The sequence below is a fragment of the Apodemus sylvaticus genome, chromosome 19 (assembly GCF_947179515.1).
Source record: "Apodemus sylvaticus chromosome 19, mApoSyl1.1, whole genome shotgun sequence".
NCBI classification, from domain to species: Eukaryota; Metazoa; Chordata; class Mammalia; order Rodentia; family Muridae; genus Apodemus; species Apodemus sylvaticus.
Window position 1 is genome coordinate 11,095,814 of NC_067490.1, and position 16,292 is coordinate 11,112,105.

At 45.8% G+C, this 16,292-nt stretch overlaps 1 protein-coding gene across 1 annotated transcript in view; it reads right to left on the bottom strand.

Moving 5' to 3' along the window:
* Positions 1 to 9,091: 9,091 nt before the first annotated feature.
* Mcm3ap (minichromosome maintenance complex component 3 associated protein) overlaps positions 9,092 to 16,292 on the bottom strand; it is a 47,844-nt gene continuing 40,643 nt past the window's right edge. The window contains exons 27-29 of the mRNA XM_052162940.1: positions 13,863 to 14,066; positions 12,402 to 12,552; positions 9,092 to 9,377 (exon numbers count right to left, since the gene is read on the bottom strand). Coding sequence (XP_052018900.1) covers positions 9,219 to 9,377; positions 12,402 to 12,552; positions 13,863 to 14,066 — 514 coding nt within the window. The 3' untranslated portion in view covers positions 9,092 to 9,218. The remainder of the gene's footprint in view (positions 9,378 to 12,401; positions 12,553 to 13,862; positions 14,067 to 16,292) is intronic.

A 16,292-nucleotide genomic window follows, 5' to 3' on the forward strand; every position in this document is an offset into this window, starting at 1 on the left:
TAGTGAGGTGCAGTGGGAGAGCATTTGAAGAAACAAATAGAGAATATTTGAGAAGCATTGCTGGCATGCAGGGATGACAACCAGAGATCTGAAAGTATAGTTCCAAGAACTCACAGCGGCACAGTGTGTCTTCATCTGCCCTACAGAGTGCTGAGCTCATTATAACTGCCCAAACCAGATAGCCTCCCTGCACCTAGCTCTCAAAATGCTACGAAGGAGCCATGAACGACAAATCAGAGGAGGAGGAAGTAGGAGGCAAAAAACACCCTGACACCGTCCCTCGATGGAATATTGGAATTTTAGATGGCTAGCCAAGAACACTAACCTCGGGGGCTGGAGAGATGGCTCAGTGGTTAAGAGCACTGACTGTTCTTCCAGAGGTCCTGAGTTCAAATCCCAGCAACCACATGGTGGCTCACAACCATCTGTAATGAGATCGGATGCCCTCTTCTGGTGTGTCTGATGACAGCTACAGTGTACTCACTGTAAAATAAATAAATCAATCGAGGAAGAAGAAGAAGAAGAAGACTAACCTCTTCCTAGCCCAGCTTAGAACCTTATAAAGATATAAGACAAGTAGGCATTGTAACTGAGCCTTGCCTCAGACTATTGGTTTGTGGGCTGGAGTCCAATACTTAAGTCCAGTACTTAAGAGCACTTGCTGCCCTACCAGAGGACCTGGGATTGCTTTCTGGCACCCACATGGTGACTCATAATCATCTATAACTCTAGTCCCAAGGAATCTAATGCGCCACTTTCTGACCCTATCAGTCACCAGGCATGCATGGGATGCACACACACACACACACACACACGCCAGCAGAACACTCGAACACATAAAGTAATTTTAAAAATCACAATAGAAAAGTTGGTTTGAAGGTAATCCACAGGGCTGGCTAGCTGCTTCATAATGACTGCCTTTCCCTTGCACATGTCTCAGCTTCTGACACAGGTGAACAACTGAAGCCTTTGGGCGCTGACCCACCAAGTACAAAGTAAGCACAGTGTGTCAATAAGAAGACCCAAAAGAGGTTACCCAGGGAAGGAAGCCTAGCACACTGGACCCTGTTTGTTCTCCCAAATTCACTAAACAAGTCACCCTGTTACCCTGGAGAAAGAAGCTGGAGCTTTTTCCAGGGAAGTCCTTTTTGTGTCAAAACATGAAAAATTGGAAGAAAAGATTCTGGTCCAAACGGAACCTCAGACTTAAAGAATGGCAAAGCAAGACCAGTGGCAGAGGTGTCAGCTGCAAAAGAAGTTAGGGTGGTATTTTTCTGGACTAGACATCTTGTGAATAAAGCGATATGCTTTCTAATATCTAAGAAAGAAAAATGTTAAATCCATCTGCAGGGGCTGGAGAGATGGCTCAGCGGTTAAGAGCACTGTCTGCTCTTCCAGAGGTCCTGAGTTCAAGTCCCAGCAACCACATGGTGGCTCACAACCATGCGTAATGAGCTCTGATGCCCTCTTCTGGTGTGTCTGAAAACAGCTACAGTGTATTTACAGATAATAAATAAATAAATCTTTAAAAAAAAATCCGTCTGCAAATTCTCATAGATAAATTTCTAGAGACAACCGTAAGAAATGTTTGGCACGATTTGTACCACTTTAGCTTATTCTAGAAACTAAATACAGAAGACTCTAAGGTTTGGGACCTGGACAACTGGGTGCAGAGTGAGCTTCCATTGATAAGGAAGACAATGACCATGTTACCTCCTTAGCTATATGAAGATTGGGAAAGCCTTGGCTGACGAAGACCTTGGAGCCTAAGGGTTTCAAGACAGGCCAAGGGAAAAGGCCTTAACTGTAGGAGTTAGGAAAGATCAGAGGAGCTTGGAAATTTCACTGAGAATATGATTTGACAAATACTAGACATCGGAGTAGAAGTTTTAGGTAGACTGGCATTCAGAGAAGAGAACAAGGCTGGACAGCGGAATCTGAGAGTCATCAGATGTCATTCGAAATCATGAGATTCAATAAGATCGACTAGAAACTGAACAGAGAAGCTCTAGTATCCTGATCCATCGAGGAGGAAAACTAAGGGAACAGGGTCAAGGAAAGCAAGTGAAGACTTCACCCGACTGAAACCCTGAAGGGATTAAAAAATGGAGCTGATGGTAATTGCTGATTAGATGTGGGGGGAAATGATTAATTACTGCCTCTGAGGAGATTATAAAATGGGGTTGATGGTAATTGCTGATTCCACATTGGGGGGGGGGATAATTAATTACAGGCTCTGAAAGGATTACAAAATGGGGTTGATGATAATTGCTGATTGGATGTGGGGAAATGATTAGTTCCTGACCGAGGAGCTGCCCTTGGGAGACAAAGATGACAGGAAAAGATATTTCTAGTTAAATATCTAGTTAAGTATCTAGTTAAAACTGCTGGGCTGGTGAGATGGCTCAGTAGTTAATAGCACTGAGTGCTCTTCCAGAGGTCCTGAGTTCAAATCCCAGCAACCACATGGTGGCTCACAACCATCTGTAATGAGATCTGATGCCCTCTTCTGGTGTGTCTGAAGACAGTTACAATGTACTTACATATAATAAATAAATAAATCTTAAAAAAAAAAAAAAAAAAAGGCTGGACATAGATGTTGACTCCTGTTTCCTGCTCCCATCCTAGTCCAAAGGCAAAGCCATGAAAACCCAGGACAGAAGTGAAAAACAAAACAAAACAAAACAAAATCGGGGGAGATAAGAGAGGAGCAGGAAGGGCAGGAATGAGGGGGATTCGATCAAAGCACAGTATATGCATGTACGGAGCTCTAGATTTTAGAAAAGATCTTAAAGACAGAGAAAAATTCTAAATAGGAAATGTATAAAGGCTAGAAATGGAGGGGGAATGACTGATTCAACAAACCAGAGAAGACGGAAACCACTGTATAGATAGATGAAGCCAACAAGAAAATGACAGTTCTTGCCAGTGAACCCTCAAAGTAACAGAAACTGGAAGGCACAGTGAAAAACTGGAAGGATCATTATTAGAGTTTTGTTCTCCTGCCTGGGTGGAAGCCTGGAGCAGCCAAGTAAAGGGCAGAGGAGACCTGGGCATGAAACATAGCTGGGTGTCATCAAACCCAGAGGGATTGAAAGTTTGCACTCGTAGGGGAGTCCAGTCCCACCTCTCACATTCCAACAGCTAGCTTGAGACAGGAGTCATGATTTCTCTAAGGCAGCTGGTCTGTAAGGCATTGGGCATGGTGGCACTGTAATCCCAGCACTTCGGAGGCAGGGGAATTGTGATATTGGCCAGCCAGAGTTACATAGCCAGAGCGAAAGGGCTTAAGCAAAACCCACGGTGTTTCTCATCCGAAGTCACAGCACCAAATGAAGGGGCTTAAAAAGAGAGGATGGGGGTTAAGGGAGTGTGGCGCGGCGGTGTGGGGAAAGGGGGTGCCCAGGCAGGCCCTTGTCCAGGCACTTCTTCCCCCTGAGGGACCACACATACAGGCATGGTATAGAATAGAGTTTATTTAGGGTAGAACATGGGAGTTAGTAGTAGAGAAAGGCAGAGAGAGAGAGAAAGAGAGTAGAGAAGTGGAGTGGAGGCCAGCCATGAACATGTGGAGGGGGGTGAGGAGAGTCCAAGGGGCAGAGAGGTGAGAGAATGTGGGAGAGTGGAGAGCAAAGAGGGAGAGGAGGGGCAAGTAGCCCCTTTTATAGTGGGCCAGGTCTATGGGGCGGGGCATACCTGGCTATTGCCAGGTAGGTGTGGGATAGAGCTTAAACAGAATACCAACACAAGAGCACCAGAGAGAAAGAGAGAGTGGGGAGAGAAATAGAGGGGAAAGGGAGGAGAGAGAGGGAGGGCAGGCTGATGAGATAGCTCAGTTGGGTGCCTGGCTCACAGGTCAAGGACTAGACCTTGGATCCCTGTCATACCATGTAAACCAAACTGAGTTGCCCTCATCTATAGCCCCAGCACTGGAGGAATAGAAACAGAACAATTCATTAGCCAGCCAGCCTAAGGAGCTGGCGAGCTCAGAGTTCACCGAGAAACCCTGTCTCAAAAAACAAACAAACAAACAAACAAAAAACAGAAAGCAAACAAAGAAGACCTCATTGTCCAAGTCTTACCATCATACATGTAAGGATACACACAGATAGCCACATGTGCATATATGCACATCCTCACATGAACACACACACACACACAAAGAAGAAGAAGAAGAGGAGGAGGAGGAGGAGGAGGAGGAGAAGAAGAAGGAGAAAAAGTGTCCCTTCCCCCTCCAGCACTGAGCTAGGCTTTTCAGCCTCTTTGCTCCACCTGTGACATTCCTGGCCGCCAGCCCCTGCTTTCTGCTTGTGTGATCCCTGGCCTTTGTTCTACAGAGAACAATAGAGCTGCTGCTTTCACCTGGAAGTCCTGGGCAGCCTCAGGCCAGCCTCACCTGGAAGCATCCTGGACCTGTTAGACTTGAAGTGCTCTGATCTCAGCAGGCGACCTGCTGAGATTGAAGCCAAAGAGTTCTCGGATCTCTCCTTGAAGTCTGGGGGAGGGGGGATTTCTTCCAAAAGCTATATATTCACTAAATATTATTAAAGTTTTGGTCATGATCAGCGAATGTCGTCCTGATTCAGTTCTCTTTCGTTGCCCCCCATATATATCCCCAGAATTCTCTTTCAGGTCTCCAGTTCACCTGTAGCTGCAGGCAGCAACAAAGAAGAAGAAAGATCTACAAGCATTGGGGACTGGGAACGAGTAGAATAACTAGAGGAATCCTCAGTGGGCAGACTCGGGGCCCTGAGTCAGAGCCCCATTGTCAACATGCCTGAGCAAGCAGTAGATCAAAACCGAGCAAGAACCCCTCTGCCCACACATGGACAGGAAGCCCAACGGAACCATCAGATGTCTGCACCTCAGCATTACCTCACTAAACAACAAGTGCCAAGACAAATCTGCCCAGGAGGATCCTCATTTTTAAGCTATTAGTTTAGAATAGGTTTGTTTAATAATAATACAAGTTAGGGGGGAAAAACTAATAAAGGACAGAGAGTTGAGAAATTTGAGAATACCATAGATAGAAGTGGTGTAAAATGGTATTTTACATTTTAACTTCACAAATGTATACGATGTATTTTGATCATATTCATCCTCACTCTGTGCCCCAATTTTAAGAAATTTGCCCCCACCCCCGAAATGATCTTAGAAACTTCAAGAGAATGCCTGTCAGATGGCTTAGTGGGTAAAGGCACTGGATGTACAAACCTGGGTGGAAGAACCGACTACACAAAGTTGTCCTCTGATCTCCACGTGCACTCAGTGCCACACATACCTAACATCTACACACACACACACACACACACACGAAAAGAATAAATTTATATATATATATATATATATATATATATATATATATATATATATATATATATAAAGTGCACTCGGCAACTTTAAATGTTTTTGAACCTCTTTTCAAGAAACAAGACTAGCTAGCTGGGTGGTGGTGGCGCACACCTGTGATCCCAGTACTCTGGGAGGAAGAGGCAGGCAGATTTATGAGTTCAAGGCCGGCCTGGTATACAGAGTGAGTTCCAGGACAGCCAGAGCTACACAGAGAAACCCTGTCTTGAGAAAAATCGAACCCCCCCCCCAAAAAAAAACAAAAAGAAAGAAAGAAAGAAAGAAAGAAAGAAAGAAAGAAAGAAAGAAAGAACAAGACTAAAAGGTAATAATTTCCAATCTAGTGTTATTCTCACGGAAGTATTGAATCAAATATAAGGATAGAAATAAGAACATTTTTAGATGCAAGCTCAGAAGCTACTACAGCATGAGTTTCATAAAAGAAGAAAACAAACTGGAATTGAGGTAGATTCAGAGTCTAGGAAAGGTCAAGCCATTACAGAGAGAGGGTCATCAGAGAAAACGGAACTGGAGCTTTACCTTACAAACGTGACCATGTTAGATGGACTGAGAGTTTGGAGTGAAGTCATGGCAAGAACATAGAATAAAACAAGGCAGGGAGGGCCATAATTGTACCAAAGTGAAATAAAGTCATAAATCAGTAATATATTCAGCTGCTAGCAGTAAACATAAAGTTAGACTCAACTTTGAACTCAGTTAATTCTGAACTGAGTAAGAAGACAAGTAGAAGAGGAAATATAGGTATATATGTATGTGTGATATACACTGTTGGGCCCATAGTACTTTTATTGTAGGGAAATAATGTCACTATTAAACCAAGGTTAAGGAGTAACATGAAGGAGTCCACAGGATGACGTAGCAGACACAAGTGCTTGCCCCAACCATAAAGCCTTAGGTTCAGAACCTACATGGTAGGACAACACTGTAAGTTTCCCCCGACTTCTGCATTTAAATACTTGATTTCCTTTGGTAGAACTATTTAGGAAGGTTTAGGAGTCGTGGCTTTGTTGGAGGAGGTGTGTCACTGGGGTGGGGGGAGCGAGTTTTTGAAAGCCTAGGCCACTTCCTGTTAGCTCTCTGTTCCCTGCTTGTAGATCAAAATGAAAGCCCTTAGCTATGCGCCAGCACCACGCCTGCCTTCCTACTGCCTGCTAGACCACTAAACACCCTCTAAACACCCTCAATGAATGCATGTACTCTGGTGCCTTATTACAACAATAGAAAAGTAACATACACAATAAATAAATAAACGCTTAAAATAACATCAAGTCTTATTGATAAACAATGAGCCACGCATTGAGGAGGGTAAAAACTTGGGGAGAGGGCTCAGCAGGTAAAAGCATGTACTACATACTAATAGCGTGCCTGTGCACAGTCCTGCAAACACAGGAAGTGCAGTGCATCTGTAATCCTGGCCCTCCTGTTGTGAAAATGGAGATGGAGACCAGAATTGGCTGGAAGGACTGGAGACATGGCTCAGTGGGGCACTAGCGCTCTCCTGGAGTCCCAGTACCCAGGTGGTGACTTAGAACCATATATAACTCCAGTTCCAGGGAATCTGACGTGCTTTTCTGCCTCTATGGGCAAGAGGCATGTACACGGTACACAGGTGTACGTGCAGGCAAAACACTCGGACTCACGAAATCAATTTTAAAAAATAATTATCTGGAAGCTCAAGAGTCAGCTAGCCTGAGATACACTCTACAGCCCCATAAATGAGAGAGCTGGCCTCGACAGGATGGAGGGTGAGAAGTGACTCCTCCAAGTTGTTCTCTGAGCCCTTCATGGATGCACGAATACACAACACACACAAACAACACACACGCATACACACACACACACACAAAACACACACGTGTGTACATAGACACAGACACACATACACACAAAACACACACATGCGTAGACAAGCACCCACACACCCACACAGAGTGAGATATTTGTGGCAACAAGATGGCTCAGAGGGTAAAGCTGCTTGCCTCCCAGCCGAGGGATCTGAGTTCAATTCCCAGTTGCACATGGTGGAAAGAGAGAACTGACTCCTGAGAGTTCCTGTGATGTGCTACCAAATGTATGGAAGTCAGAGGACAGCTTGACCTTCACGTGTGCACTGGCACACACTTGTCCAGAAACAGGCAGACAGAATGTAAAGTTATCCTTTAAAATGCAGAATAAAAAAATTGAAAAGTCGAAAAGATGGAGTGTTTGGGGAGTTAAAAAAAAAAACTACTTGCTGGTGGTTTTGAAGATGGCAAGAGAAGCCATCTTCCAGGGCTTTTTCCCCAGTGAACTGAACAAGAATCAGAGATACTGGGCTGGAGAGATGGCTCAGTGGTTAAGAGCACTGACTGTTCTTCCAAAGGTCCTGAGTTCAATTCCCACCAACCACATGGTGGCTCACAACCATCTGTAATGAGATCTGACCCCCTTTCTGGAATGTCTGAAGACAGCTACAGTGTGCTTGCATATAATAAATAAATAAATCTTAAAAAAAAAAAAACAACAGATACCAAATATTCCTCTTTAATAGAATTTGGGGGCTATAGAAGGATAGTCTGGAAAGGCTTAGTGTACAATTTAAGAGAAGTGATCATCGCTAAGTTTATTAATACGTCTTCCATTTCTTGCAAAATGCCATTTGATGTATTTATGTGTTAACGGTTTTCTGCATTCCTGTAGTGCACAGGTAGGTGTGGTGCCTGCAGATGTCAAAAGAAGATGTCAGGTCTTCCAGAAACTACCATTTCTGCAAGAACAAATGTGAAGGGACAAGCCGTCTCTCCAACCTCTTCCACACATTAAGAGAAAATAGGATCAGGTCACTTCAAATGTTTTCTCACAACTAACCCCCATGGCCCTCTGAGTGCAGTGTGAGCCTCCTGGCCTGTTCCTGTTCATTTGTCCGCACAACCAACTGGTGCTTCTAGGCTTTCACCGTGCCTTCTCATGTACACTACTACATACGATTGTATTACTTACTACATTCTATGTACACTTGTATACTACTATGTATGTATGTATGTGTGTGTGTATGTGTCTGTTGGCTCTCCTGATAAGCAAAGTTGACTTTGCAGTGAGGACCCTGTGTCTTTCTTACCCTGCATTTCTGATAACTAAGACACCTGGGACAGAGCCAGGCATGGTGGCGCATGCCTGTAATTCCAGCACTCTGGGAGGCAGAGGCAGGCGGATTTCTGAGTTCGAGGCCAGCCTGGTCTACAGAGTGAGTTCCAGGACAGTCAGGGCTATACAGAGAAACCCTGTCTTGAAAAAACCAAATCCAAACAACAACAACAAAGACACCAGGGACAGTGACTTTACTAAGAGAATCAATCCTCTATTACAGTTAAGTAGTCAATGGATGACCAAGGGAGGGAGAATTTGTTTTTTCCAGGCAGTAGATCTCTGATAGGTTCTCCAGTCCCATATGGTCATCCCTAAACACATAAAGCAACATTAAATTGACTCAGTAGATGTATGTATATGTAACAATTATAGAAGAATAGATCCTGGAGTAGGGAGGGGGAAGGGGGGAGATTATCTAATTACAGTACACTCATATATGAAATTCTCAAAATATGTGTACAGAAAAGCAGAAGTTATAAAACTCCCTCTGATTATTTTCTGATGTGTGTGAAAGAGAAGTAAGTCTAAGAAGATCACAAAACAGATACTATTAAAGACATCACGTAGCCTTTCATTCATAAAACAAAGAAGGCTCTTGAATGATTCAAAAGTTTATTTGCATAATTAATAGTCACATTTTCAACAGCATCACAATTTATACAGACAAACACAATTGAATACAGACAAAGCATTATGAAGAACGCCCTCTGCAGTCAGACGGCTCAGATGTCCACCATTTCCAGCAGTGTGGAGAGGTGCAGCTCAGAGGCTGCTGCTTCTGCCCTTGAGCTCTGAATCAGCCTTTCCAGGTGCTTCAGCTTTTCGGTTAGGGATGTGTCTGATGCCTCTGAGAACCGCAACTGGTCTCCTGTTCCTGCATCCTAATTGAATAAGAAAGAAGCAAAAAGCAGTTATGTGTGGAGGCATCACAACTGATTCACGTCCACACCCGAGAGCCTCCCAGGCTCAACAGAACCCTCGCTGGGTAGCGCTCCTCCATCTTGCCAGCCTCGTCCACTACACACATACAGTCAGTATTGTACGGGAGCCTTAACCAAGCTCCCACCTTGAGTCATTTGTTGATTAGACATATAATGTTTCACAATTCCATTGTGAAAACTTTTGTACATTAAATTTTGTAACTATCTGGGAATGTCTTTAGAGAGAATTACAGTATAAATTTGGGGAGGTGGGTAGAGTGGGTTGAAATAGGGTGGAATATAGTTTGGGATAGCCTCAAACTCACTACACAGTAGAGGCTGGCTTCCATCCATCTCCAAGTGCTGGGATTACCAGTGTACACCACCGTGCCTCACAGGACGTCAAGAGAAGAGTATTTTAAAGGATTGACAAACACATCAATGGAACCAGTATGCTGTCGCGTACTCTGCCTTCCTTCTGTGAGTCTTCCTAAACCATTCCAGAAACACCTTTCACACTTGCCCCTCGGCATGTTTCCTCAGTTAAACTGTTTCTGCTTCCTTATCCACCAAGACAAACATTGAGAAGCTTTGGGGCCTGGAAGATCTGGCTTTGGAAATACTCTTCTAGTTGTGAAATTTACTTGTGTGAGCTCACCTTCTTCATTTATTAATTTTCCTTAGGGGACGTTAATCCCTTGACTGGTGAGTGTCAACATTCAGATAGTTATGTGGCCCCACAAATGACAGTTACTGTTCCTGCGTGTGCTGGTTTGTTTTTGTTCTATTTCCTGAGACAGAGTTTCTTTGTGTAGCCCTGGCTGTCCTGGAACTTGGTTTGTAGACAAGGCTAGCTTCAAATTCAACTGCCGGTGCCTTCCAAATGGTGGGATTAAAGGTGTGTGCCCCCACTGCCTAGCTGTGCTGGTATACTGGCTAGTTTTGTGTGTCAACTTGGACACAGGCTGGAGTTATCACAGAAAGGAGTTTCAGTTGAGGAAATGCCTCCATGAGATCCAACTGTGGGACATTTTCTCAATTAGTGATCAAGGGGGGAGGGCCCCTTGTGGGTGGTGCCATCCCTGGGCTGGTATTCTTGGGTTCTATAAGAGAGCAGGCTGAGCAAGCCAGGGGAAGCAAGCCAGTAAGAAACATCCCTCCATGGCCTCTGCATCAGCTCCTGCTTCCTGACCTGCTTGAGTTCCAGTCCTGACTTCCTTTAGTGATGAACTGCAACATGGAAGTGTAAGCTCAATAAACCCTTTCCTCCCCAACTTGCTTCTTGGTCATGATGTTTGTGCAGGAATAGAAATCCTAAGACAGCTGGTTAGTTTCAAGGTAGGTATTATTATGGAAGACGAAGTCTCAATTGAGAAAAGGCCCCCATAAAACTGGCCTCTGGGCAAACCTCTGGCACAGTTTGATTAATTGTGGGTAGGGCCACCCCCAGACCAGTGGTCCTGGGTTCTCTAAGAAAGCAGGCTGAGCAAGCCATGGAAGCCAGGCAGGAAGCAGGACCCTCCATGGCCTCTGCGTCAGCTCCTGCCTCCAGGTTCCTGCCTCTATCCTGTTCTGACTTCTTTGGAGGGACTATAAGCCCTTTCTTTAAGTTGTTTATGGTCATGGTGTTCTCTGACAGCAACAGCAAGCTAATTAAGGAATTACTAACCAGGCCTTGGGGCACTGCTGTGACAGACCCAAGCATGGATTCTGGAGGACTGTGCATGGACTCTGGAACTTTGGACTAGAAAAGCCCTTGAGCGTTCAGAGATTAATGAATTGTGGGAACTTAGAAAATGATGAGAGTAGTGCAGATGGTGGAGCTGGCCTTGTGATGTTTGAGGGAAGTCTTGAGTCCCTCAAGTACTCTAAGGCTGTTCATGTAACACAGTAAACCTTTGCTTTGCTGAGACAACAGACACTGGTTGGCTGGGAGCTGCAGAATCAGCTGACTAAGAGCCAGGATGAACACATGGAAGCTCACCGCCCTGGAGCCCAGGGGCACTGAGGCTGGAGCTCACGCTGGCATCCGAACGTGGAGTGTACGACTCTCCCAGGTCGTCACACTGGTTTTGAAGGTATATGGGGTCATGAAGAGCAGCCGAGGCTGTGGCACCACGAAAGGCCAGGCCAGGCCAGGCCACTGATGTGCCCCACTGCAGTGGAAGGCTCAGGACTGAAGGGGGTCACAGTGAGATAATACTGGCAGGCATCATGTGGCAGGGTAGAGACCCCTGAAGAAAGCCCGAGAGACATTATTGTCCCAGGAGCAGCCCAGCTGCAATGGGGACACAAGCACTGGAGACGGCACCCGGCTTTATGCTCTGGACTCTGGGTGCTCTCGCCCTAGTCCCCTTCTTAGAATAAGAACCTATGGAACTTATTTCTCATTTTACAAGTAACCGTAATTCAGAGACTTTTAACTTTCAAAAAGACAGTGAAATTTTAGAGGCGTTGGCTATTTTAAAGAGATTCTGGATATTTTAGAGACCTTTTGAATATATTTTCTTTTTAATATAAAATGACTCTTATGTGGGGCACAAGAAGGCGGTGAGAAGGGAACATGGGCATAGAAAGAAAGGTGACAGAGGAGGACAGAAGGGGAACAGAGGAAAAAGGGAAGAGGGGGAAGAGAGGAAAGAGAGGGAGGGAGAGCGAAAGGGAGAGACAGAGAAAGAGAAGGAGAAGGAAAAGGAGAAAGAGGCCAGAGAGAAGGAAAAGACAGAGGGAACTTCTGGACATTTTAAAGAGACAGAACTTTTAAAGGATTTAAAATGACTTTTGGCTTGTTTGTTTTTTTCTTTCTTTTTTTCCCCCTCTTTCGTTTTTCAGGCCAGGGTTTCTGTGCAGCCCTGGCTGTCCTAGCACTCACTCTGTAGACCAGGCTGCCTCACACTCATGGAGTGCTGGGATTAAAGGTGTGGCCCACTGAGGCTGGTGCATTCCATCTTTAATTCCGGAAATGTCATGGGTACCGGTTCTCACCTGAGGACTTGTAGAAGTTTTCACCATGGTCTGAGTTTTGATAGTACCAGGAAAGGACACTAGTGTTTGCGGGAGGTACAGAGGAAGGCGAGTCGACTCTGTGAGTGCCTGTGAGTCCTGCGATAGCCACTGCTGAAGCTGATCTTCAAACCTGAAACAGTAGAAGTTGTAAGTGAGGAAGACAGCGTAGCTGCACCCCCTTCGGCGCTGGTAACGCCTGGTCCCTTCCGAGTGTCCACGGGTGGGTGGAGGTGGCCGTCCACGTGACAGCAGAACATGCTGTGGGCTTCTGGGATTTATTAAATCCTTGAAGGGGCTTGAAAGAAGGTTGAGACGTTGGTGATCACTAACAGGGACAAGAACTCTCGAGGGAGCGGACTCAAGCATGCAGGCTGCAGAGGGCCAGGGTGAGGACTGGAGAAGCATGGGTGGCCAGAAGTGACAAAGAAGCGGCATCAGGGGCTTGTGTCAGTATGTCGGCTGACCTGCTTGGCCTATTCGAGGGGAGGGCAGTGTCTCTGGAGAGCCCTAAGGGTGGAGCACTCTGAGTAGGCTGGAGGTGAGACTGTAACCCGGGGACAGAGCTGATCTCAACCACAAAACACACCGCCCTTCTCTAGCGTCAGGAGGGAGGGGCACCCCAGGGAACCTAAGTACTCAGTGCTGGACAGTGTGGGGGGGCAAGGCAGGGCCGTGGGAAGACAACCTGGCCTGAATCTTCCCAGTTCTCTTTCTCAGTGTGACTGACCCGAAGAGGAAGGTACAAAAGAAAGGAGGTCAGTTAAGCGGGGGGAGGGTCTGTGCTAGCTCCTGCCCGCCTGGTAAGAAATGACCCACGGAAGCCTCGGGCTTCCCAGGGGCAAGAGGCACTGGTCAGCCATGGCAGACCAAGCTAAGGAGACTTAGCTACACTATTCCCTCCTCTAGAAAACTTAAAAGAAGCAAAGAAACCAACTTCAAATGATAAATCCTGGAATATTCGTTCCAGAGCAGTCTGTCTCTTAAGAGCTTATATTTATTTTTAGCTATGTACAGGTGTGTGTGTGTGTGTGTGTGCACATCTGAATGTGTGCACATGATGCTCACAGAGACCAGAGGGGTAAGATCTGTGGAGCAGGAGTTACAGGTGCTTATGTGCCACCGGCTATGGGTGTGGGTACCAAAGTGAGGGCCCCTGGGAATCAGCAAGCACTCTAAACCCGGAGCCATCGCTCCTGCCCATGCTTTATAAATGCCTGACTTCCTTTCTTCCTTTCTTTTGAAATAAAGTCTCCTCACTTTAACCCTTGCCAGCCCAGCTACCCCTTCCTAGCATTGGCTGTCTGGATTTAGCAGTCTCCTCCTGAGGGAAGTGGAAGGAAGGAAGGAATGCAGGGAGGGAGGGAGGAAGGGAGGAAGGGAGGAAGGAAGGAAGGAAGGAAGGCAGGCAGGCAGGCCGGCCCAGGAAGGAGACACACAAACCTCTTGTTCTCTTCTTTCTCTTCCAGCAGACTGCTGGACAGACTCTGTGCCAGGAGCTCTTCTGCAGAAGCCCCTCGCATCAGATCCTCCGTTCGGAGGCCCCCCTCTCGGCCGCTGTCTTCCCTTTTCTTCCCCTTATGGCGCACATGAAGCAACGGAGTAGGAAAACTGCTTGTAGGAGGATGAGAAGACTTCATCCCCGAACTGTAAGCACAAGGATGGAAGTTCTTACAGTCAGGAAGGGCAGAGAGAAGATGACACCACTGTGCACAGCACACAGCACACAGCCACAGCTGGACACATGTTCACTCCATGAACAGAAGCCTCAAGGTCCATGTGCTCTACTGGTGTTTATACGCATGTCAGCCCTAGGCCTGCCTCAACTTCCCTCAAGTCAGGGACTACGGCAGCTAGAGAAGGCAGCTCTCATACTACGTGCTATACAGTGATTCTCACACACACAGAGAAACACGGTTGGTTAGGCTTGGTGGCGTGTGCCTTTAATCCCAACACTCTGGAAGCAGAGACAGAGACAGATTTCTGTGAGTTCAAAGCCAGCCTGACCTACATAGTAAGTTCCAGGCCAGCCAGGGATACATAACTTAAAAGAGAGGGAAGGAGAAGGGAAGGAAAGGGGGGGGGGGAGACAGACAGACAGACAGAGGACAGCTATTGCTTCCAAATGCTCTACTTTCTAGAGGCCCTGGGCTCTCAGAGCTGCTTTAATCCAGGCCTTTGTGTCTTATACTAGTCTGTCTCTGTCTCTCATGTGTGTATTTTAAGACTTATTTTATGTATATATGTTTGCCTGAAGAATACATGAGCCCACGGAGGCCAGAAGAGGACATCAAATCCCTAAAAACTGGAAGAGCAACAAATGCTCTTAAGTACGGAACCATCTCTTCAGCTCTGTATATTAAAGTAAGAAGGACATCTTTGTTGTTGTTTTAAAGATTTACTTCACATGCGAGTATTTGACCTCTATGTAGGTATATGCAGTATATATGTGCCTTGTGCCCAAAGAGTTCAGAAGAGATTACCGGATCCTTGGAACTGAAGTCATGAGTGGTTGTGAGCCACCATATGGGTGCGGGGACTCAAACCTGGGTCCTCTGCAGGAGTGAGTGTTCTTTTTTTTTTTTTTTTGGCCTTGAACTCAGAAATCCACCTGCCTCTGCCTCCCAAGTGCTGGGATTACATGCGTGCGCCACCATGCCCGGCTAAGAGTGAGAGTTCTTATCTACAGATTCTTCTCTATATTTCAATACTGTGAGAATTTATGATAGGTTTAAGTCACTGTCTAGTTAACTTGCTAAACCTTGGACTATCATTAGGACTACAATTTTGATTCTTTTGAGCTGGCTTTGTACTGTGTGGAAATTCTCATTTTTGTATTTATGCCTATCTGTCCTGTATCATTGGCCATCAGTCAGCATTACTGACAACCCAGGCATCATGGTCTGGTTCCGACCCTCATGCCTAATTCTTTATGGAAGAATATGATGTTTTGTTGTTGTTGCTTTTGTTTTACTGGGGTGTGTTTCACATTTTTGTTCTAGTAGATTTACGATAGGTAGCTGTGGTGGTTAGTTTTAGCTGTCAGTTTGAAAGTATGCAGAATCCTCTGGGAAGGAAGGCACAATGAGGCTGCCAGATCAGCCTGGTATGTAGACATGTCTGTGGAAGACTGTCTTGACAACATCAGTAGATGTGGGAGAATCAAACAACCACATTCAGCGGCCATTCTCCATTGAGGCGAGCAAGCCCGCACACATTCTTTCTTCTGGACTGCACCTAGCTGCCTCAGGCTCCTACTCTGACTTCCCCACAGTGAGAAACTAACCTGGAATAGGAAGCTCAAACCTTTTCCCCCAGGTTTCTTCTGTCCGAGTATTTTACCACAGCAATAGAAACCTCAAACAGTAGCCCAGTGCCACAGGTAGTGCACACGAAAAGCTCAGAGCAGTTTTGTGGAGTCAGTTCTCTCCTTCCAACTTAAGTGGCTACCAGGGTTCAAACCCAGGTTACCAGACTGAACAGCACGCACTTGAGCCGCTGAGCCGTCCATCTGACCCTGAGTTAAAGTTTTAAGAAGTTCATTCTGGGGGCTACAGAGCTGAGTCAGCTGTTGACGGCACTGGCTGCTGCTCTTCAGAGAACCCCATTTCCAGTACCTGCTCACAACTCTAACCCCAGTTCTAGGGAATACAATGGTGGCCTACAAGTGGCGTACCAACATACATGTAGGTGAAACAATATATATAAGATAAATCAACATTGTAAATTATTCCAGCCCTTACTTTTCTATTGTAGCAGCAAATTATATTACTACAGTTCTCTTGTTGATACTGCTTCTTGTGGGCGAAGGGCTCTTGGGGAATGTGACCAGGTGCTGGCTGCATTGGCTATTTATGAACGAGGTTTATGAGA